The sequence below is a fragment of the Balaenoptera physalus genome (genome assembly GCF_965194825.1).
Source record: "Balaenoptera physalus genome assembly, chromosome: 14".
Lineage (NCBI taxonomy): Eukaryota > Metazoa > Chordata > Mammalia > Artiodactyla > Balaenopteridae > Balaenoptera > Balaenoptera physalus.
In genome coordinates this window covers 55,746,656-55,769,228 of record NC_138893.1, presented here as the reverse complement: position 1 = coordinate 55,769,228, position 22,573 = coordinate 55,746,656, and the positions used below count along the sequence as shown (strand labels likewise).

Sequence of the window (22,573 nt, the reverse complement as noted above, 5' to 3'; positions counted from 1 at the left end):
ATTGTAGCAGCTCATATGTAACTCACCACCTCACCACTAGCCGCCTGCCTCAAATTCAGAATTTCTTATCATTGCAACTTGCCTTATAGTCTTCTTAAGTAAGTGTGGAGAATTGATTTTATTCTTCTGCACATATTCAGAATGTTAACTCTAAGTTACAGAAATTCGGTCTAAAAATCATCCCTTAGGAAACAAAGGGAGAAAGAACTGAAGGATTCCTTAAGCATGTCATCAGTGGTGCGTCCAGTGTTTTATCTGTTTGTGTGAAGACATGGTTATGAGGGTCACAGTAGTGTGTAATGGAAGGCCTGTAGGCGTTTTGTGTTTGGGGGTTTGTTGCCTGTTCAAGTTTTAGCTGATAAAATGTTTTGTGCTAATACATGAAATAACAGTATTTCTTTGAAAATATTCCATAACTTTACACAAAGTAAGAATAACCTCTCAGCTTTTGTCCGAATTTGTAACAATATTCCCATGATCATTCTCATAAAGGAAACAATACGACTGCCTGTCGACTCCAGATTGTTGGGCTCCTGATGGGGTTTGCTGATGGAACACATTCTTTTTTTAATAAATTGACAGGAGCCCACTAACTTACTGCCATTTTTTAAAATGACATATAAGATCATTACATAGACAATCATGCCTCATGATAAGTCGATAATGAAGCAGTTGAATCAATTCAACAATTCGATTAAACAAATATTTGTTGAGCACCTAAAATGTGCCAAGCCCTGTTCTAGGCACATGATCTGCCTCTTCGGGGCATGTAGTAGAGCTGGGCTGGTAAAACACCCATTGCTGGTCCATGCTTGCTGGGACACAGGAGAGATGATAAGGAGCCCCTTTTCAGCATCATGTGTTACTTTTTCACTCTCTACCTAACTATGAACGTGGCCTGCAGCCTCCACAGAACTCCAGCATCTCCTCTGGGAACCAGAGCCACTACCTTCCCTCCTAACATTGCCTTGGATGATAAAAGGACACTTGCTTTAAGCAAAGAAACGTACTTGTCTCCCTAGCGTCCTCTCCCCATCAGACATACAAATTACTAAGACGGAGGAAAAGCAATTCTAATAATAATAGCTTGATGAGAAAATAGAGGGCTTAGCTGGATTTTTGAAGCCATCTTTAATTTCTCTCTAAATTTTTTTCCTATTTCTAATTGTCTTTGTCACATGTAAAAAAGTATCCTAGAAATGACAATTTCAGTGAAGAAGTGAATTTGTTAAACCATATCTTTGCATCATGACTTGCAGCATTTAACGCTCTCAAGCACCCACTAGTTTGAGTGATCTCATGATGTAATGGAAACCATTCTACACAAAGGAAACAGGTTCAGAGAAGTTAGATCATGCCAGGGTGAGAAGCAGACAGCACTCAAGTCTTACGGCTTCCAGGTCAGTGTTCTTTCCACCACCCTGTGCTGGCCAGGCTGGAGTTGCATCAGTCTCCGTGGCTTCTCCCACACACACCGTGGGAGGTGGTGAGCAGGAGGAAACGTGGGCAGCCTGCTGAGTGTTGCCATGGAACTTCATCACATGGTTGGAAGGACCAGGAGTAAGGGATGCCCCACATGCAATTTAAAATGTATATGACAGCAGGCAATAGAGACATGGGGAACGAATGTTTAATAAAGGCTGGTGGAACAGAAGCATTTTTAAAAAAGGAGGAGAAATTAGAGGGGAAGCATTTTCTGATGAGTACAATACCGCAAGTTCTCCTTTATATGCCTTTGCTGGGAGGAGAGTTTCGAAATGACTGAAATACATCTCAAAAGATAACAAATCATATTTCATGTATCTAGGCTTACCAGCTGCACAGCAACACACAGTACAAATTTACTGATTGATGAAATGAATTCAGCGCGCATAGTGAATGCAAGCGGACACTGGCATAGCTGATAGATTTGGGCTATAAGTATTTCCATTTAGTTACGTTGTGGAACTAGTAAGATACATAAGCAGTTTGCCCATGAAGCTGCAGTCTGTTACCTCTGATCTTGCCTGCCTGCTTTGTATGATTTTCTTGTCTTCTGGGCTCTCAAGCTGTTAGGTATCTTCCTGTGGTCAATATGCTCTCCTCTGACACCTGCTGGATTTGAAATCAGACAAACCTGCCTCTGACACAAATTAGATGGATGACCTTCAATGGCTCATCTGAATTCTGTAAACCTCTATGCCCTAATTTGTAAAATCTATGAGAGGAACTACCCTGCTTGACTCAAAAAGATTATCATGAGACTCAGGCCAAACATGTAGACAATATGTAGAGAAACGCTTAGTAAACTATAAAGGAATATGCAAATGAAGGTTATTGTTATGGTCATAATCTGTGGCTTCTAATGTGGCTGAAAACGGCTTAAACATTAATAAGCTCTGAGTAAGGCTCTAAGGAGTGCTCTTAGAAGTGATTCCCAGTGCATGGTCATTGGGATATTTTATGTGGCAACTTAGAACTTTTTTTTTTGTCTTGCTTACTTACATCCTAGCTTTCAGAACCCTGAGATTATAAATTATGTCATGTGAATTAGCACCCAACCCCACTCTCTGATTGGTTAAATATATTATAATCAATGCAATGACATATTATGCAGAATCTTTAGGAACTGACCTGAAATGATGATCACAGTCTTTTAAGTGGAGAGAAAAAAGGAGTTGTAGAATAACATAGGTACTAGAGTACAGTCTCATTTTATGTAATAAAAATAGACAATGGCTCTCTCCCCCTCACGCATAACATGATGAATGGGGTCAAAACAGTTCAGTTGTGTAAATTCTAGGGACCACGACTGCAAGATTAATGAAATGATTGGGGCGAGGCTGTGCGCCTGGTTGGTGAGAAGCCCCAGGAGCCAGTCCTTTCTGGTCCTGGTTACAGTTTGGCGCCACCTGGTGACAGTTGCCCATTTTGACTTTAAAATCAGTGGGGACAATTCTAGGTCCTGGGGCGGGCTGGACTTTCCAGGACAATGGCAGTGATTCTTGGCGTCTTCTGGTTAGGTAGCACCATTTCTGTGGCCTGATCTGAGATTAAGCTAGAATGCTGGGGGCTGGAGGGCCTTCCTGCCACACCCTCACTTCCTGAGATGCGGTTGCCTACTTCTCACTTGCCTTGCCTCCCCGTCCTCTCCTTGCCTCCCCGTCCTCTCCTTGCCTCCCCCTTGTGGAAAACAACTTTACACGACCTCATTTGAGAATGGGACTAACAGAGAACAGGAGCCATTTGACAATCACATTATATCTAAATTCACATAATTCCAGGGTTTCTTTGTATATATTTATTCACATACACAAAAATACATTTGTATATCCATAGCAGATGGTTAAAAGGATATGCAACCTAATAAGAGTGGGTTTTTTTGTGGAGAATGAGATGGGAGAGGTGGAAGAGAAAAAGAAAAAAGGTAGAAATGGGAAGTTTGCCTTTTTGATATATTTCCTTACCGCTTGAAAATATTTTAAAAGATACATATGTCTATAGATATAGCTGTGTATGTAATATATAATTATATATGTAAAATTCACTGAAAGCCAACCCACCAAAAGCCGTCTAACCTGATGACCAATTCTCATAATTATTGAGAATTTTGTCGACATTCATTTCGATGTGACTGACTTCCAGTCATTGTTTTAGCCTTTCCACTGTGGGTTTGTTCATCCAGCCTGCCTGAATGCCGATTTTGCATGTTTCACGTTTCAGATGTCTAGCATTTCTTAAGTGCTCAAGGTCTGTGGGGGAATGGGTAGATTTCTCTTAAATGTATTTATTGTGGTCTTATTTGGCTTTTAGTAATTGGCAAAATGGCATATTGTCTTTTGACAAATTTCTCTCTAGATGATTTGGACTCAAAATCCACAGCTAATAGGAGCAGATCTACTGGCTTGTTCTGGACCAGACCTTATCAGTGTGTCAACATCAGCAGAAACCTACAGTACTTTCCTCCTCTAAGAAGAGATGTATATCCTTTTAGAATAGTTTATGAAATAGTAACTAGCGTATGGAATATAAAGCTAAGAAGTTGTTTCCACGTTACCAAGATCCATGTCAATTTTTTACTAGGTTTTTCTTTCCGTATTCCACATCATCTTACCATCTACTCAGACTTTTCTTCTTTTTTAACATAGAACCTGGAAGAGAAGAGCATCGTTCAAGATGACAAGGAGATGATCTTGAGCTCAGAGGAGGAGAGTTTCTTTGTCCAAGTGCATGACGTTTCTCCAGAGCAACCGCGAACAGTCATCAAGGCGCCCCGCATCAGCACCGCGCAGGACGTCATTCAGCAGGTGAAGGCCTCCCCTTCCTCACCTCAGTCCTGTCCTCAGTGTGAACTATTGGGACAAATCAGATATCAGCTCCCTTTGTGAATGAGGTTCTAGAACAAAGGGGACCTGACAAGGGAGAGTGTGCCTCTTAAGGCTGGGAAATAACTGATTCCTTCAACGATACTTGCCCTGTATCTACTATGAGTCAGGCTCTCTCTGAAGGCTTGATAATGGATCTAGAAGGTGGCTCTGCAGAGCGGGAATGTCATCATCCCAGAAAGGCCTAAGCCAATACTTAATGGCCATCTCTCAGGGATCCTTCAGAGGACATGCAGGAGGCCTCCTCTGACCCTCTCCCCTCCTCTGGTCATGCTTCTCTGTGTACGTGGCTTCAGAGAACTCTGTTTCCTTCTTTTGAAGCCTTGTTACGGTTTGCGTTTATTAAACACTCACTTGAGAAGATAGCATAACAGTTAACAGACTCTAGATCAGATTGCTCCAGGTGCAAATCCCAGCTCTACTTCTTACTAGCTCTGAGAGCTTGGGCAAGTTACTGAACCATCTGTGCTTTAGTTACGCTGGTGTGCTGGTAAACTGGCTCTCTTCAAAAAAAAAAAAAAAAAAGGCCCTGATTTTATAGCATTTGCCAGTTTCTGTCTTGTAAATCCTCCCACCACATCTGATTCCAGTGGACTCTAGCACAACACCATGTGCTAAGCTACCATGCAGGTAACATGGAGATAGTACATTAGCACTTTCCTTATAGAGTTATTGTGAAGATTAAGTAAATATATGTAAAGCACATTCACCTATTACAACACCTAGCACATGGCAAACACTACTTAAGTGCTATTTGCTATTCTTATTGCATGATAGTTTGGTTAATATTAGCCTCCTTAATAGACTTTGAACTCCCCAAACTATATACAGTATCTGGGACATAGTAAGCCCTCACTAAACATGTGATGAGTGAATAAATGCATAAATGAAAGATAATCTTGTACTAAATGAGAAGTGAGACCAGGTAAGTTCTAACATCCAAGACTCTGAGATGAAGAGGGAGCCTCGAGGGACAGAGAGGCTCCCGAGGGTCAAGATTCTGCCCCTCACTGTCTGCGTGACCTTCCATTTCTACCAGCTTTGGTGGATGCAGAGAATCCAGTTCAAGTCCTTTTTCTGTTACTTACTAGCTGTGCATCCACTGGAATCTGCCTGATCTCTGTATGCTTAAACTTCCTTGTCTGAAAAATGGGCATAGTAACACCTGAATCATGGACGGTTGTGAAGCTAAATGAGGCAATGTGGGAAAGTTCCTATAAGCTAGCTACAACTACGAAAATGTATAATGGGAAGTGGGATGACATGATCTGAAAGACCCCCTCCATCTCTTAAAGTGATATTTTCCCACCTCAAAGTCTCATCTACAGTGAAGCAGGTGTTGGAGATAGTGTGTCTTTATTCAGTTCATCATAACTTGTCTTTCAGACCTTATGCAAAGCCAAATATTCCTATAGCATCTTGAGCAACCCCAACCCGGGTGATTATGTGCTTTTGGAAGAGGTGGTGAAAGACACTGCCAACAGGAAGTCTTCTACCCCAAAGTCCTCCCAGCGTGTCCTTTTGGATCAGGAGTGTGTTTTTCAAGCTCAAAGCAGGTGGAAAGGTGCAGGAAAATTCATCCTTAAGCTAAAGGAACAAGTGCAGGTAAAGTGCAAGGTTATTTTTCTCTCTTCACAAATTATTTGATATTCATAACTACACTGTAATCAAATTCAGGAGCTAGTGAAATCTAGGAGAAAGTTCCCGAGTCAAGGAAATTAGTCGGAAGAATGTTGTTTGGCTGTTTTCACTGTGTGGAAAGAAATGTCTTCCCCTCTGAGCTTACGCAGTCCTGAGAGGGGAATCCTTCAGCCCTGCTTTCCAAAGCTCTACTTACTAGAGAGGGAACAAGAAAGGGCTTTTTCTCATACAGTGTCATGTGATTGGGAACCCTGGCTTTAACCTAATACCAATGGAAGATTCTCGTTTTCCACAGGCATCCCGAGAAGACAAAAGAAAAGGCATCTCTTTTGCAAGCGAACTCAAGAAGCTCACCAAGTCGACTAAACAGCCCCGAGGACTCACGTCATCTTCTCAGGTCTTGGCCTCAGAAAATGTCCAAAACAAGGAGGAGAAACCTGTGGGCAGCATGTCCTCCAGTGACACGATAGACTATCGACAGTGAGCAAGGGTAGCACGTTTTACCCAGGTATTCTGAGTCATTGCACTGTTCTGAAACGGGGGGTCAACTTACACTACTTTGTAAGACACAGTCTGTACACTGTCGTTTGTCTTTTCCAAGAGGAGGATGTCCCTGAGGCAGGTAGGAATGGTACCCTACAGGAAGAGGGCTCTGAGGATACACATCACTTCAGCACTGATAATTTTAGATCTCCTTATTTTGTAGATAACTAAAGGCCCCAAGAGGACAACAAACTTGCCCAAACTACAACAGCCTTATTTCATCAGACACAGAACTGTCTTAATTACTGGTAACTCATATGAACATTCTTGAAGGGCGGCTATGGGCCATTCAGCTTTTATTCCTTTGGATTTCTAGTTTGATGTTCTTCTAATTTAGGTCTGATTTACTCTCAACAACCTCAACTTCTTCTGCCTCAATTAAAAAATTAAAATCTGGCATCCAGGATGTAATGATTAAAAAGAAAGCAAAATGACATAACAGCCTGCAGTAAATCATGCCTTTGGTTGCCAGCTTACTGCTTGGTATTCACATACAGAGTAAATTTCATTCTATCTTAAAACAGACTATTTATATGGAACCTGAATTTAAAAAAAGAAAAAGCATGTGAGGAAACCAAACATAGATTTCTTCTTTTCACTTAGTTTTTTAATGAACCCAAGGGATTATTAACGCCCATTTTTCACCTGTTCCATCATGGTTCTAAGATTTAAAATTCTCAAGAGACCAACTGCACAGTGAAGGCATTGCTGCTTATACTACAGAGCTGCCTCATCTGTCTTCATCACAATCAGATATTTGTAGAAGCTCATAATTAAAGAATTTATTAATATCTCTTGACAGGGCCAAATTTGACTTATAACAGCCCAAAAGAAGGCTGATACATTGAGCCAATGTTTAAGGAGCAACTCCTAAAACAATCGGTGCCCCGTATACACTTACAAAGAAAGCTCTTTCAAAACAGACGAGGCCAAATACAGGAAACTGCCTCCTCCAGAACTTCTGCACATCCCATTATCCCGAGTCAGGGCAAAGACTCATCAGGAAGAAATCTCGGCTCTGTGGCAGCAATCCACATCACACAGCATCAGATAATAGTGAATATGCAGAGAATAGTGAAGCCCTGGGCTGTTCCAGACTCTGAGAAGGCTCAACACCCATTTTCTGTCGCGGTACCTCCGGTATCCCATTTTTAAAGTTCAGACTCACTTCCTTTCCTGCCACAGTGTCACCGAGACAGGCAGTGTCTCCGAAAGCCCAGTGAGCTTTAGGACTAAGTACCATGCTCAGCCTCTCCAACTTCTGGAAAATGACTCACAGTGGTAGTGGGTGTGTGAGCACACAATAAAGACAGGGATCAAAATTTCAAATATTGTTTTCCATATCAAGAACTTAGCATCAAATAAATCATAGGTGTGATAATGTTATGCACACCTCTCTATTATAACCTCCGTAATGACAGAGTGAAATTACACTCTGCACATAAAGAGCCCTCAGTGTGCCAGAAGATTAGTAAGTACGTAAGAATACAACTCCACTAGAAATTTGACTTTAAAATAATGTGCTTGCTATAATGAGCATTACTAGTTGCTTATATTTTAGGAGAGTAGGGAGGGTGGTGGTGATTTAGACAGTTGCCTTTGGACTCAATTTTCCTATAGTAAGCAGATATTCAGAATCAGTCAATTGACCTCACATCTTTTGCTAAACTTGGGGAAGCTTCTCTTTATTTTTTTATTTATTTATTTTTTTAAAGCTATTTTTTAATTTAATTTTATTTATTTATTTATTTATTTTTGGCTGCATTGGGTCTTCGTTTCTGTGCGAGGGCTTTCTCTAGTTGCGGCAAGTGGGGGCCACTCTTCATGGCGGTGCGTGGGCCTCTCACTATCGCGGCCTCTCTTGTTGCGGAGCACAGGCTCCAGACGCGCAGGCTCAGTAGTTGTGGCTCACGGGCCCAGTTGCTCTGCAGCATGTGGGATCCTCCCAGACCAGGGCTCGAACCCGTGTCCCCTGCATTGGCAGGCAGATTCTCAACCACTGCGCCACCAAGGAAGCCCAGCTTCTCTTTAAAAGTAGCCATTGAGGAACCTCCCTGGTGGTCCAGTGGCTAAGACTCCGCACTCCCAATGGAGGGGGCCCAGGTTCGATACCTGGTCAGGGAACTAGATCCCGCATGCCACAACTAAGAAATGAACGCCGCAACTAAAAGAGCCCACATACTGCAACTGAAGATCCTGCACACGGCAACGAAGATCCCTGTGCTGCAACTAAGACCCAGTGCAGCCAAATAAATAAATAGATAAATAAATATTTTTTAATTAAAAAATAAATAAAATAAAAATAGCCATTGATATAATAATAGTAATAGCCATTGGTGCATCTATGGGAATATAGATCCCATGTTATTAATTTTACAAATGGTGTTTCGAAGAAAGAGCATTTGTGAAAAAAGAAGGGCCTTTCTGTATGTATATGCTCGTAAGAAAACAAGTTTAATATTTTTATTGCTGAGTGATATATTTCATGTTATTTGTTCTGAAATATTCACCTCTAAAGTTTCAAGTTACCTCCTAATAATAATCTAAGAATTTCTAAACAAATAATTATTTAACTTACCCAAGTAGTTGACAGAAGTCCACCTTTTTTTTTTTTTAAAGCTGAACAGTTTAATTATGGTTTAAAGAAAAAAAAATCTTTCTAAAGAATGTGATGTTCCAGGGCAGAAATAGCCTAATGTTCCACCTCCCAGGAACATCATGTTCTACCACTGTGAGTTTATAGGAAATAGTGTCTCCCCCAAACCCAGTCACCAGAGCTTGGGTTTCTGTTGGTTGAACAACCTTAAACCTTGCTACACTATGAACGTTTTTGCTCCTTAACTTTAAAGAGACTAACAAGCCTATGTATTCAACTTTACAGGTGAAGATCATTGGGCAAGAAGTTATAAAGTCAAGAATGAACATGATGGAAACAAATATAACTTCCTTATTTTCATTAGACTTAAACTGGAAATTGATGATTTCTGAACTTGCGATATGAGGTCCACACTGAGGTCAAGCAAAATGGCACAGGGCTAGCTACCAACCAGTTTCCTGATGAAGCAAAGAAGCCCAGCAGATGCCATTTTACACGTGTCAACGGTTGGAAAAACCATTGCTAACCTTGCAATAAGGGTCAACAAACTTTGTAAAGGGCTAGACAGTAAATATTTTAGGCCTTATGGGCCATATGGTCTCCACTGCGATGACTCAACTCAGCTGCAGTGCAAAAGCAGCCATAGACAATATGTACGTGAATGAATGTGGCTGTGATCAAAGAAAACTATATAAAGACACTGAAATTGTAATTTCATATAATTTCCCCATGTAATAAATATTCCTCTTTTGATTTTTTAAAATCATTTAAAAATGTAAAAACTATTCTTAGTTCAAGAGCCACACGAAACCAGGTGGCAGACTGGATTTGGCCCAAGGGCCATAGTTTGCTGACCTGACTTAGAAAACTGGGAACAAGATGCACAGAGGTATATGAAAACAAGCAGGCTAGTTTAGTCATACATTTTATGGCTGAGAGTTGGAAGATTTTGGGCATTGCAAGTGTAAATATGTCCTATAAGATTCATTAAAAAGTAATTCAATTTAGTTTCTATATTGTGTACCATTGTGAATTCTGTAGTATTTCTTTTTAGCTACAGAATGATGTTGGGTTTTTTTACGTTCATTGCTTATATATTCACAGACTTTTGGTTTCCATAAAATGAATTTAGAATAACGTATAATATCTACTGAGTTGTGACATCTTAACAAGAAACTTAACCATGTTTTTAAAGCAAAAGTAGATTGAGTTGGTGTTTATTTATTTTACTAGGTTTGTACTGACATTGTACCTATATATTTATTATACATAGCTTTCTTGATATTGCTTGCAGATTAGAAGCGTTAGTGGTTCTATCTCACTATTTGAAAACAAATCTCCTAAAAAGAAAATGTATGCTCTGAATACCTGAAATAGGCCAGAATTCATGTAACTTGCCATTTAATGTAAATTATTTTAAAAACCTTGCTGTATAAAACTATCATGTACGTGTAAAGGATTCTTATTCTTGGCATGAAGCAAATTACGATTTTTAAAATGAAAGGTGTTCCTCTAAGTAAAATCCAAATTTTATCTTTCTATTGACATTAAAATTTAAGACGTTTTTCTTCAAATTATAAAACACACTAAAAATCCTAACCTTTGCTTTGAGAAGTTTTTCACCATAAAAAATGAATAAAACAATCCCCAAGTTCTTTGCATACGCTAACAGAAGTGTTAAAAACACACGGCCCAGCTTTCATGTTATTGGAAGTTCTGAGTCAAAGCTTTAATGCTAGAAGAACTACTGTTTGCTTGTCAACAGAATTCAGGCTATTCCAGTTTGATGTCGTTTGTACAGTGCTACAGGTTTCTTTTTAAATCAAATAATCATCAGTCTACAACAAATGTACAATGCTGCCTCATTTTTAAAAATATTCCAGAAACCGTAATCAAGTTTCTCTAAACTAAGAGGCATTTTTTCCTCTGGCTGGGCTTACTGTGTCATAAAAATTGGGTTACTGGTCTAACTGGCAAGAGTCAAGATGAAAACTGTGCAGAGGAGCGAGATGGAAAGCAAGACTGGCCTCACTAGGTTTATCACTTGGCCTTGACTCTAAGCCCTGCAGCACCCCACCCCATGGCCCTTAGCACAAAATCTGAAACTTACCTTGAGACTGAAAGGGAGACTAGGTTTTAGCAAGTGAGTGAACCCAACCTCCGGCCTATGTTGCAGCCCAACTTGGTGGTTCATTTTGAGATAAAAGGACATACTCTACTGTATTTGAGTCTTGGGGACTTTAGGGGGGACTACTCTACTATTACAGCTAACCAGCACAACCTGGTGTTTACCAAAAGTAGGAAATTTTGATTTAGAGCTTCTCTGAATTATACAGTTATATTACTATAGCAAATGAAAGAAATTATCCTATTTAGAATGCATCTAAAATAGTCACCCACACTATACCCATTACTACTTCATACTTTCCATACCATTAAAAATTTGGGTAGCGAACTTTCATCAGTAAAGTCGATATGGAAAAGAATCTAAATATATACAAGCTGGCTGAAACCCCCACCAAGTGGGAGAAATGAAGGGTATGGTGCCCACAAGCACGCAGACCCCAGACCGGTTGGAACCAGAAGGTTGATGATGCCGACTCCCACTTACCTCACCATCAACCAATCAGAATGTCCATGAGCTGATGGCGCCCTCTTTGAACCATTACTATAAAACTCCTCACTAACCCCTCCAGGTCGGGACACGCAGTTTTGAGGGCATTAGCCCCCTGTGGCCCCCTTTGCCCGGCAAAGCAATAAGCTGTTCTTTTCTACTTCACCCAATAAACGAACAAATATGCAAGCTGTATTTATTACAAGATTTTGAAAAAAATATTTTAAAATGCTTCACTAAAAACAAAGGAGCATGAATTCTGTTGGGTGGTGCCACTTTTAAGATTATGATAGCTGGCAAGAAAAGATAAGAATAAGAATAAGATGTGTGATGCTGGAAAAAACAGATTAACTTCCTCTCAGTCACCTCCTCTGTAATTGTTTCGCAAAGATTATATAAGGGTGTGAAGGAGTTGAGAATAAGTTTGAGGATAAATCTGCAGGAAGTAACAACATTATTTAGGAAGAAAGTGCCTTCTTAAAGGAACGCCTCTTTTCGTGTCATCCTTACCAAGTAAAAGTTATTTATAAATTCTCCAGCTGGGGAGAAATATGGAGTCTAGACTCAACAAAAGTGAGTCAAAAGTCAAATTTACTTTCACACAAAGGTCTCCCATCTTGATGGCTCTGGAGACACTGGAGGCTCATTAAATGAAAGCGGGCCTCCCCTATGGCTCCGTATGTACTTTTTTTTTAAACACATCTTCTCCTTCCTCTGTTCTCTCCCTTTCTAGTATCTCTGTAGACCTCTCCTCTTCTGCCAGACACCCGCAGGCCTTGATTAATTCTGAAAAGTAATCAGAGCTTGCGTACTGGCCTGGTAAAACTGAATTAACTAAAACACGAAGCTCCACAACTCTGCTCCCATGCCAGTAAGGAGGATTTTCCTGGCTGGTGTCTGGTCTTGAACTTGGCATAGTGAGAGGCAGCCTACAGGGAAAGAGCTCTCTAGTGGGCTGCCTCAAACACTTTTAGTTGCTTCTCTTAAATCAGCAGCAAGGCAAGAAGAGGAGAATACCTGGACCCTCCAAAAAGTTGTCAGAAAAAGAGACTGCCTCTTACACAAAGCCCAAACTTGGGTCAACATGATACAGTACATTGTTAACAATTTATATGTTCTCTGCCATTTCTTCCTATCAGCTTCCTAAATGCAGTCCTTGCATGATGGCTAAGGATTCTGACAGGAATACCTGAATGTTTTGGAAATACTTAATCCCCATGATTACCAAGCTGTTCGTACACATCTCTTAGATCCAAAACATACTATGCTCAAGTCTGCCATCCAGCAGGCCTCTGAAACCTTCCCTATTTCAGATGATACAGGTCTCTGAACTTCGAAACAACTCACTCTGACACTGAATTGGGTAATGTTGCGTTCAAAAAAATGTGTGAATGATCTGACTCAACATGCAAGGGCATGGAAGACTGAGGCTACGTCTTATGCCTGTTATTACCCGACTTCACTTTTAAGTGCCTAGCACAGTGCTAAGCACACAGTAGGTGCTCAATATTTATCTAGTTAAAAAAATAGATATTAAGGCTGTAGTTTATTATAGCCTCAGGGTGTGTGTGTGTATGTTATTATTAATGACTATAATATTTAGTTCTGAAAATGAAACTCATCAGTACAAGGCTACAGAAGTTAGTACACAAATATGTTTCATCCTCAAATTCATATAGGATATTCAAATACAAGATGTATAATTTTATGGTCCCACTGTGATTCTCTATATGTGTAACAAGAAGGCTAAAAGCATAATACAAGTGTGAAATAGTTGATGAATTTTTATTTTAAAATTGATTTTTCATTTAAACTATAGTTTTTGCTGCCAACGTTAAATATAAATGTATTTGTATATGTTTGGAAAATAAATGATTTGTGACATGTACTGGTCACTTGTGCTCCAATGGGGAAAGACCCCTTGGTCATCTAAACAAATATTCATAACATTCCTGGACTTTAATATCTAAAAAGTGCATTAGGGCTTCCCTGGTGGCGCAGTGGTTGAGAGTCTGCCTGCCAATGCAGGGCACACGGGTTCGAGCCCTGGTCTGGGAAGATCCCACATGCCGCGGAGCGGCTGGGCCCGTGAGCCACAATTACTGAGCCTGCGCGATTGGAGCCTGTGCTCTGCAACAAGAGAGACCGCGATAATGAGAGGCCCGCGCACCACGATGAAGAGTGGCCCCCACTTGCCACAACTAGAGAAAGCCCTTGCACAGAAATGAAGATCCAACACAGCCATAAATAAATAAATAAATAAAGTAAACCCAAAGTTAAAAAAAAAAAAGTAAGCTGAAATATTAAAAAAAAAAAGTTGTTGTAAAAAAAAAAAAAGTGCATTAAAAGCAAGTATTTATATAATGAACCATACATTTCTCACCATTAAATAATCAAGCCTAAAAAAATTGATCTTAAAAACACTTTTTAAAACCACATATAATATGCTAAAAGATTAACATGCGCTATTTAGCTGATATGCCCCACTCTGCTGCCATGATAAAGTAACTTTCTATTTTCATTTACTTCATGAGAAAAAAAAAGAACTTTAAGCACTACCCTAGGCCAAAATATTTGGCTTCTACAGCTTTGAAGAAATAGATCTATTTAGTTGGACTGCTGTGCATTTTTTTAAATGCTCACAAGAATAGGAAGCAGAAAAAAGCAGCTGTTTTATTCAGCTATTCACAGTAGAGGATATTTGCAACCTGGTCATTAAAACACTTATTTCATAAGCCATTCCTAGAATATGGCAATAGCTGTCACATAAAATACTGCTTTTTAATTATATTCATAAGAATAGGCATTTCATCTGTTAAAAAAAAAAAAAGGGAGAAAAAAAAAAAAAAGTCCCTCGCTCGGTACCCTTTATCCTTAAAACAGAATGGTAAAGAAAGTCTCAGACTTGATTTTTTTCCACCATCACCCTCCAGAGCATGTCAGAAAATGCGACGAACTTCGAAGAGACTAGAATCACATTCAAACTTTCTTTGAAAGTAGCCATGATGAGCACTCACTCTTTTTCACAAATGCCAAATTAGGTTACTTCTTGAAGCATATCGTCCAGTAAGAGCCAAAGAACCTGGTATCCAATTGGAAGCTATTTTTTCTTTTCTTAAAACTTTTCATAAAAATATATACACTCAAATTTAGAATGTTTCTCACTTCCATCATGGTGGTACAATAAAAAAAAACATTTATTTCGTTATAAAAAGTATTTGGTTATAAAGAGTAACTGAATGGTAGAAAGCAATCTCATGATCTTGATTTTCCTGTGCATATTTTCAGAATTGGGGCAGAACCCTGTGCCACACAAAGGATAATTCTTCCTCCTCAAGAGAAGGTCCTAAATTAACAATATATCTTTATGTGCATCTGCACAAACACACAAATATACAACAAAGTCCCCTGACTTTTCATTCTTCTACTACCGTAGTGATGTTTCCAAATATTTGGTGAAATCCAGAGGCAACTGAGTAGCAACTTCACTACAATGTCTTTTGATTAGTTGACTTAACTCTTCACTTAAAAATGAATCCCCTTGTAAAACTTTATCCTGAAAAAATATTAAAAGTATGAGTTAAAAGTTTGCTTATGCCATAAGCAAAAGCCAAGCCTGAGCAAAGTTAAAAATGGCAACAGCTGACACCAAACTAACACATGAAACATAACGACAGGTGCTGGGTCAGGTCTTGGACATATCAGCCATATCCTACATTGAATGAAACAGTCTCCTGACTGACTCTATAGAATTCCAACCCCAGAAATCTATCCTACCATCAACTCCTAACACGAAACAAACAAGTTGAAATCAGGTACTAAGAGACATATTAATTTAGTTATTTCATCCTTTAAAAAAAATAATGAAAAGTATCACATACCTTCCTTTTGGAATTTGAAGATTCAACAGGAGGATTGAATGTCATTGCTGCCATGCTATAAGCCTCAAAAAGTTCTGCAGCAGATCTATAATCACAAATATAAGAAAAGTAAAGACACCACCATATCTGTGTAACTTGAAAATATTTAGATTGTACCCAGAGAATTAGATTGTACCCAGAGAAAACAATTAGATTGTACTCATTATTCTAAACCTATATATAACATAATCCTGCTTTCGTTTTTGTTTCCTTTTTCTCATTAAAATCTTCTTTGTCCCAGTTTTATTTTCTTCCAGTTTTATTCAGATCTAATTGACATACAGCACTGTGTAAGTTTAAAATGTACAGCATGATCTGACTTGCATACATCATGAAATGAATTACCACAATAAGTTTAGTGAACCTCCATCATCTCATATAGATACAAAATCAGTGAAATAGAAAAAAAATTTTTCCTCCTGATGAGAACTCAAGATTTATTCACTTAACTTTCATACGTTACATACAATAGTGTTAATTATATTTATCATGTTGTACATTACATCCCTAGTACTTATTTATCCTATAATTGGAGGTTTGTACTTTTTGACTGCCTTCATCCAATTCCGCCTTCTGGTAGCCACAAATCTGATCTCTTTTTCTATGAGTTTGTTTGTTTTTGAAGTAAAATTGACCTACAACTCTGTTAGTTCCTGTTACACAACATAGTGATTTGATATTTCTATACATTTCAAAATGTTCACCACGATAAGTCTACTTACCACTTGTCATCATACAAAGATATTACATAATTATTGACTATATTCCCCACACTGTACATTTCATACCTGTGACATTTATTTTGCAACTGCAAGTTTGTACCTCTTAATCTCCCTCACCTATTTCTCTCCTCCTCCTAACCCCCTCCCCTCTGGCACCACCTGTTTGTTCTCTGTATTTATGACTCTGTTTCTGTTTTGTTTGTTCATTTGTTTTGTTTTTTAGAGTGAAATCATACAGTATTTGTCTTTCTCTGACTTATTTCACTTAGCATAATTCTCTCTAGGTCCATCCATGTTGTTGCAAATGGCAAGCTTTAATTCTTTTTTTCATGGCTGAGTAATATTCCATTGTGTGTATATATACCTCATCTTCTTTACCCATTCATCTATTGGTGGGCATTTAGGTTGCTTCCATATCTTGGCTACTGTAAATAATGCGGCAATGAACATAAGAATGCATATATCTTTTCTAATTATTGTTTTTGTTTTCTTTGGAAACCAACAAAACACACTTATAAAAAATAAATCCTAAACCCCATGTTATGACATCATTATCCAACTAAATCCACCTCAGAGAGGTCTGGTATACATTTAGAAATATAGGTCTGGACAAAAAGAAGGCTGAGCAAAAGCCCTCAAGCTCAATATGATCAAATCCCAACTCAACCAGTTATGTGAACGATACGCAACTAAGTGTAAGTTAGTCATGAGAGCATAAGGCATGGAGTCATCTTCCACGGATTTCAATCAGCTCAACCCTTCAGTTGTTTGCCTGGATTGAAAGCAAGGAGAGGCCAATCAGGACAGAATAAATGTCTATACCCATGCATGTAAATGAATCCTTAATGATTTGAGATTGGTTCACATTCTCCAAAGGAGATCGGCAAGGGATGCAATCAGGCTCACATCCCAAGCTCCACTCCCCAGGGGAAGCCCATCAAGAGTCTCCCTTCTCAAGCCTTTGGGATAAATCCATTCATCTTCCTCCAGAAAAGGAAACCTCTGGCATAAATGAGGCAAATGGTGAGGATCTCTGACAAAAACATACCAGAAAAGGATTGTGAAGAAGTGACAAAGAATCATTTTCTCCTTTTCCTTTTGAAAAACAAAGCTGGGGTACAGGTGGGAAGTATGAGGGATGAAAGAAGTAAATGGCCATTTTACTATTTAATAAGAGCAAAGGTTATCGCTATCCTACCCAGAAGGAAAAGGGTTTACAGGAAATTACAATTTATGTCTCATTTAGAGAGGGATACAGCTGACTACTGCCTTGTAAAAATATAGACCTGTTTCGTCAAACCTCTCAGTATTTCAAGAGAAGCTGGAAATGATTTTTAGGCGAATTCTTCCAATATTTAAAAGATACCAACCAATTAGATTCTTGTTCAAACTCTGAAGAGGCCAGAAAATCTTGCCTACAGGTCACTTGTCTGTGATCTCTGATTTAAAGAAACCAGTGGGCTTGCAAAGGAGGGGAAAAGTCTGCAACAAAATATTAATTCTGAGTGATGGGAATATTACAAGGGTGTCATACCATTTTCTCTTCTTTTCTGTATAACTGAAGTATTTCCTAGTTGATTTTGTGGGGGAAAAAACGATAATTACTACTGTTTCAACTTCTCTGTACGAATTTTTTTTCAGATTAAAAAGTTGTGGGAAAAAAAAACTTCTTTTAGAAGGACGCTTTTCCCCATTTGGAAGCGTGTAAGGTGAATGCTGGAAGTGCCAGTCCAAACCCTCACAGGTCGGGGGCACTGAACAGAGATGGCTATGAGGGCCAAGGAGAGAAACTGCTCCATTCTGGGTGGCAGTGTTCAAAGCACTTCTTTTCTCTCCCTCCTCACGTCTCCCTTTCTTGTCCTAGCAGAACCATTTGGAGGGGGAAAAAAAAAAGGTTCTGTGGCTGGACTCATGGACCTTCACATAAAGCAAATATGGCATCATCTTATTAAATGTTGAACCTAAGTAATGAGCACATGGGGATTCACTATTCTTTCTACTCACCTGTATGTGTGAAACTTTTTATGACCAAAAAAAAAAAAAGGTTAAGTAATTACTCAAAACAAACTAACAAAATCACAGTCAGCAATGTTTTCTCTTTGGAATAATTCAGGAATATGAAGTGGACCAAGTCCAGATAACCAACCAGCACTTTACATTTTGAAATCTATTACTTTGTAAAACAGACTTCTCATAGTCAAAACAGCTATCAACTGAAATTTGCAGTTCTATAATAAGGCAATGCTAAATACTACCTTCGGCTCAACTCTGGTTTGAGTGCTTCCGAGCCTTCGGAAGGGGCTCCAGCGATGAGGTGAGCTGCAAATCTCTGCACTATGGGATGGTAATGTCGCTGAAGGGGAAACAGGACAACCATATTTTGCACGGGTCAATATTTTATAAGACACTAGCTACACTTTAATAAACATTAATTTTTTAAAAAAACCACATATGCATATGTAATTCATTAGAACCACATACCTACAGAAAAAAAAACAGTATCTTTGCTCACAAGATTCCAACACAAATCTGTTTGATGACCAAGTTACCAGTGAAGTAGCTTAGTCTTGCTTTTACAGTATGAAAAGAAAAATCAAAAGGCAATTTCTCTTTCAGAGTGAAAGAAGTTAGTTTACAACAGGTTTCCTGAAACATATTTCCACTATAATGCTGCTGTCCACACTGTAGGATCACAACGTAGGTGAAACCCTCTTGAAACTGGCGGGCCGCAGGCCTCTGGAAGTCCCCCTGAATAAGACCCAATACAAATGTGCCTGATAACACATCTTCTATTCTGAAGAGTGTCAGGGAATGACTTCAAGAAATCTCACCCCACAATACTGAAATCATTTTCTGCTTCCTTAGAAAACGCATCTCAACATCTTAATAGTAAGAACAAAGTGAAATGTAGAGTATTTAGACAGGAATTCTAGGAAAGGCAGTCCCAGAACAAAATATGTTAAGTTCTCTGGCAATTATAACTACTTGGGGGTAAAACTGAAAAAGCCCTCACAAAAAGGGGAGGGGGGCTCTTACCCTCAGTGCATGCAATTCCCAAAGAGCAGTGTTCTGAGCGTTGCAGTACTCAGGTTCATCCAGCTCAGGAAGGAAAACTCCACTACCCTGAGATTCATTGTCAAGCAACAGATCTGTTTTGGGGAAAGTCTGCAAAAATGTCACATAAAAAGAAGGATTAATTAAAGTAATATTATTAATTTTAAGAACGTTATTGGATTCTGTACTTTTACATAATTTGATTTTACAGTTACGTAAGAGCTATAAGCACATGCACTTTATACCTAGTCTTAATTTTTGCAATTTAAGTTTATTCCACAAGAGAACAAAAGAATATCAGCTTGCTTTGAAAAGAATTAATTTTATCTTGCAAAAGAAAACAGATATTCTTTCACTCAGCAACCCCACTTTTAGGAATCTTTCCTATAGAAATAATTACATTAGATACACTTATAAGAATATTCACTATAGCAACATTTATAATAGCAAAAAAGGAAACAACTTACATCCGTCAAAAGAAAAATGCAAAGTGTAAAAGCCAGACTGCCTAAATTTAAATCCCATCTCTGCCACTTACTAGCAGCGTCACTTTAGGCAAGTTTCTTAGTCTCTCTGGACCTCAGTTTTCCCCATCTATAAAATGGGAACAATAATAGTAGCTACTTCACAGAGTTGTTATGAAAATTAAGTGAGTTAATTTTTGTAAAGCATTGTAACAGTGGAGTTCACATAGTAAGAACTATGTAAGTATTTGTTAAACCAATAGTCATTAAAGAGACCAAGTAGCTGTATCTGTACTGACACAAAATGTGTTCATCACCATTAAGTGTTAAAAAAGAGTTGTAGAACAATATTGTATATCATAATCCCCTCTCCATTAAAAAAGAAAAAAGTTTTGTTGTTTGTGTGTGTTTAGTGTACACATTTATAAATGAATTTTTTTAAGTCTTCTGGAAGGATACCCACCAAATCGTAAAAATGGAGAGTGTCAGTAGGGGTGGCATGCTTTCCTTTTGTAATTTCATGTACTTCTTTTATCACCTTATCTTGTTACAAGTGTGAATTATTTTTATAATTAAAAAAATAATGTAAATGCGGGAAAAAAACATGCATCAAACAAAACACCATTGTTGCACTGTAAGAACTTAGCTCTATTCGTTTGCATCACTACTTACATGCATTAATATTCTGTTAGTTGCTAAAATGCCAATGCTTGAATTTGGAAGCACATGAAGAGCAAGGGTACAAAGGCGCTTGATGAAGGCAAGGGCCCGCTGCTGAGAAACTTGCTTTCTGCGCTTAGTCAGCATGACGTCAAGGCACTGGAGGACGATCTCAACACCTTCATTCGTAGCACCTAAAACAGCAGATATACCCTTTGGGGCTGTTCTCATTACTTTTTCATCATGCAACTTCACTGAACTTTGGAAAAATCCAAGAGGAGCCTATCGCACCTGTCCCACATCATTTCCCTAACCGATGAAGCAGTGCCAGACTGCTCACACGGTGATGTGAGCGGCACTGCATCTCCAGTCAATTCCAAAAGTTCTCTCACTCCAAGTCTCACTTAAGGTTAAATACAGATGTGTGGCACTGGCGGGCCAGCATTTTATATACCTGCTCCTATTTCTCAATTTTCACTGACTATAATTCCAGTCACAAAATATTCTTAGAAGATAAAGATTTATTAAAGACATTATCTAAACATACATACCTGCATGTAACTTGAACAGTGTTTTGTAAAGATGTGTATAGAATTTCATTGGATCAATATTCAGAACATCACCTTTGAAATGAGAACAAAAATTAGGTATGTTAAAGTCTCCAAAGGCAAAGTAAACGAAACTTGATCAAGAAAATATCTTACCTTGCCCAGAAAGAACATGAAAAGCAGTCTGGACACAGTGAAGACTTTCTTGATAGCTTAGGTCCTTAAAATGAAGAGGAAAAAAAAAAGGATATTAAGAATAATTACAATTTATATCTTAAAAAGTAATTCATTAGTAGAGTTACTTACACCAGACTCAATGAGAGAATGTAGAACTACTAATAAATCATCAAAAAACTCCACATTTATAAGGTGAGCAAACCTAGAATCAAACAAAACTTAGTTAAAAGGTAACCTAAAAACAGATATAAAGCAGTTAAAAATTAAACCTGACTTTAAAACCATATTTTTAATATTACTTATTTCAAAATGTTAGCTATGATGGAGATGATGGTGATTATCGATACTTTTCATTAATTCAGACTGGCCTCTTGGACAATTCATCCACGACTGGACACTATACTCGGCAGGAATATATGAAGCACTAAACAAACTAAATATATTTCAAAAATACTCCTAACCAGAGAAAGAAGTTGCTAAGAGCAAACAAGTTCTCTGAATCAAGTTGACCAGGTGTCCAACAATGTTCTAAGTCACAAAGGAGTCAGCAGTTACAGCTTCTAGGAAAACGGGGCAGGAAGAAGGAAAAGAGGAAAGATTTTGCTATTAATAAGAAAATGGACCCTATGAAAGCTTTAAAAAGGAAAGAAAAAATGTTGGAGCTAGTGTCTAGTTCAGGCTCAGCAATTAATTACCTATATAATCCTAGGTAAGAGCTGACTGTCCTGGCCTTCTATTTCTAAAAATAACTGAGATCACTCAATAGAGTTAAAGAGAAAGAATCATGTGAGCTACTAAATGTCAGAGGACTCTGTACACTATAAAATATCAGGCACCGAAGTAGTTAAAGTCAGGATATCTCTTCAATATTAGTGCAAGAGCCTTTGACACTGTAAATCTTAGAAGAAGGAAGGACCTCAGAGGTCATATGTGTATTGGTACAACCTTTTTGGGAAGTAATATGGCAATATTTATCAAAATTTAAAATGATCATACTCTTTGACCTAGCAATATGTGCACACAAGTACATTGAAGATATTTCCAGTGTAGCACTGGGGACTGACCAAATAAAGTATTAAATATCCATGACACGGAGTATTATGAACTTAAAAAAAAAGTGGGTCTATATGTGCTAACATGGAAGGATACCCAGAATAACTGTTTATCCAAAAAAAAAAAGGAAGTTACAGAACAGTATACATTTTTTTTTATTTATTTTTGTTTTTATTTATTTACGTATTTATTTTTGGCTGCATTGGGTCTTCATTGC

General features: G+C 38.4%; 2 protein-coding genes across 11 annotated transcripts in view; one reads left to right on the top strand and one right to left on the bottom strand.

Moving 5' to 3' along the window:
• The window catches only part of PLCE1 (phospholipase C epsilon 1), a 316,064-nt gene extending 302,325 nt beyond the window's left edge, over positions 1-13,739 (top strand). For 5 of the 7 annotated variants that reach the window (XM_082423536.1, XM_082423537.1, XM_082423533.1 and 2 more), the window contains 4 exons: positions 4,128-4,286; positions 5,751-5,969; positions 6,301-6,513; positions 9,430-10,600. In XM_082423536.1, the coding sequence (XP_082279662.1) occupies positions 4,128-4,286; positions 5,751-5,969; positions 6,301-6,489 (567 nt within the window). In that variant the 3' untranslated portion in view covers positions 6,490-6,513; positions 9,430-10,600. Of the gene's footprint in view, positions 1-4,127; positions 4,287-5,750; positions 5,970-6,300; positions 6,514-6,711; positions 6,797-9,429 lie in introns of all 7 variants that reach the window. The other 2 variants (XR_014253085.1, XM_082423538.1) reach the window with 2 other exon arrangements.
• NOC3L (NOC3 like DNA replication regulator) overlaps positions 1-22,573 on the bottom strand; it is a 47,733-nt gene that overhangs the window by 1,845 nt on the left and 23,315 nt on the right. Inside the window, exons 14-21 of one of the 4 annotated variants that reach the window (XM_082423678.1) lie at positions 21,433-21,505; positions 21,283-21,346; positions 21,130-21,201; positions 20,591-20,772; positions 19,437-19,565; positions 18,656-18,753; positions 15,640-15,724; positions 15,190-15,314 (exon numbers count right to left, since the gene is read on the bottom strand). In XM_082423678.1, the coding sequence (XP_082279804.1) occupies positions 15,190-15,314; positions 15,640-15,724; positions 18,656-18,753; positions 19,437-19,565; positions 20,591-20,772; positions 21,130-21,201; positions 21,283-21,346; positions 21,433-21,505 (828 nt within the window). Of the gene's footprint in view, positions 1-4,226; positions 4,332-14,928; positions 15,315-15,639; positions 15,725-18,655; positions 18,754-19,436; positions 19,566-20,590; positions 20,773-21,129; positions 21,202-21,282; positions 21,347-21,432; positions 21,506-22,573 lie in introns of those variants that run through there. The other 3 variants (XM_082423676.1, XM_082423675.1, XM_082423677.1) reach the window with 3 other exon arrangements.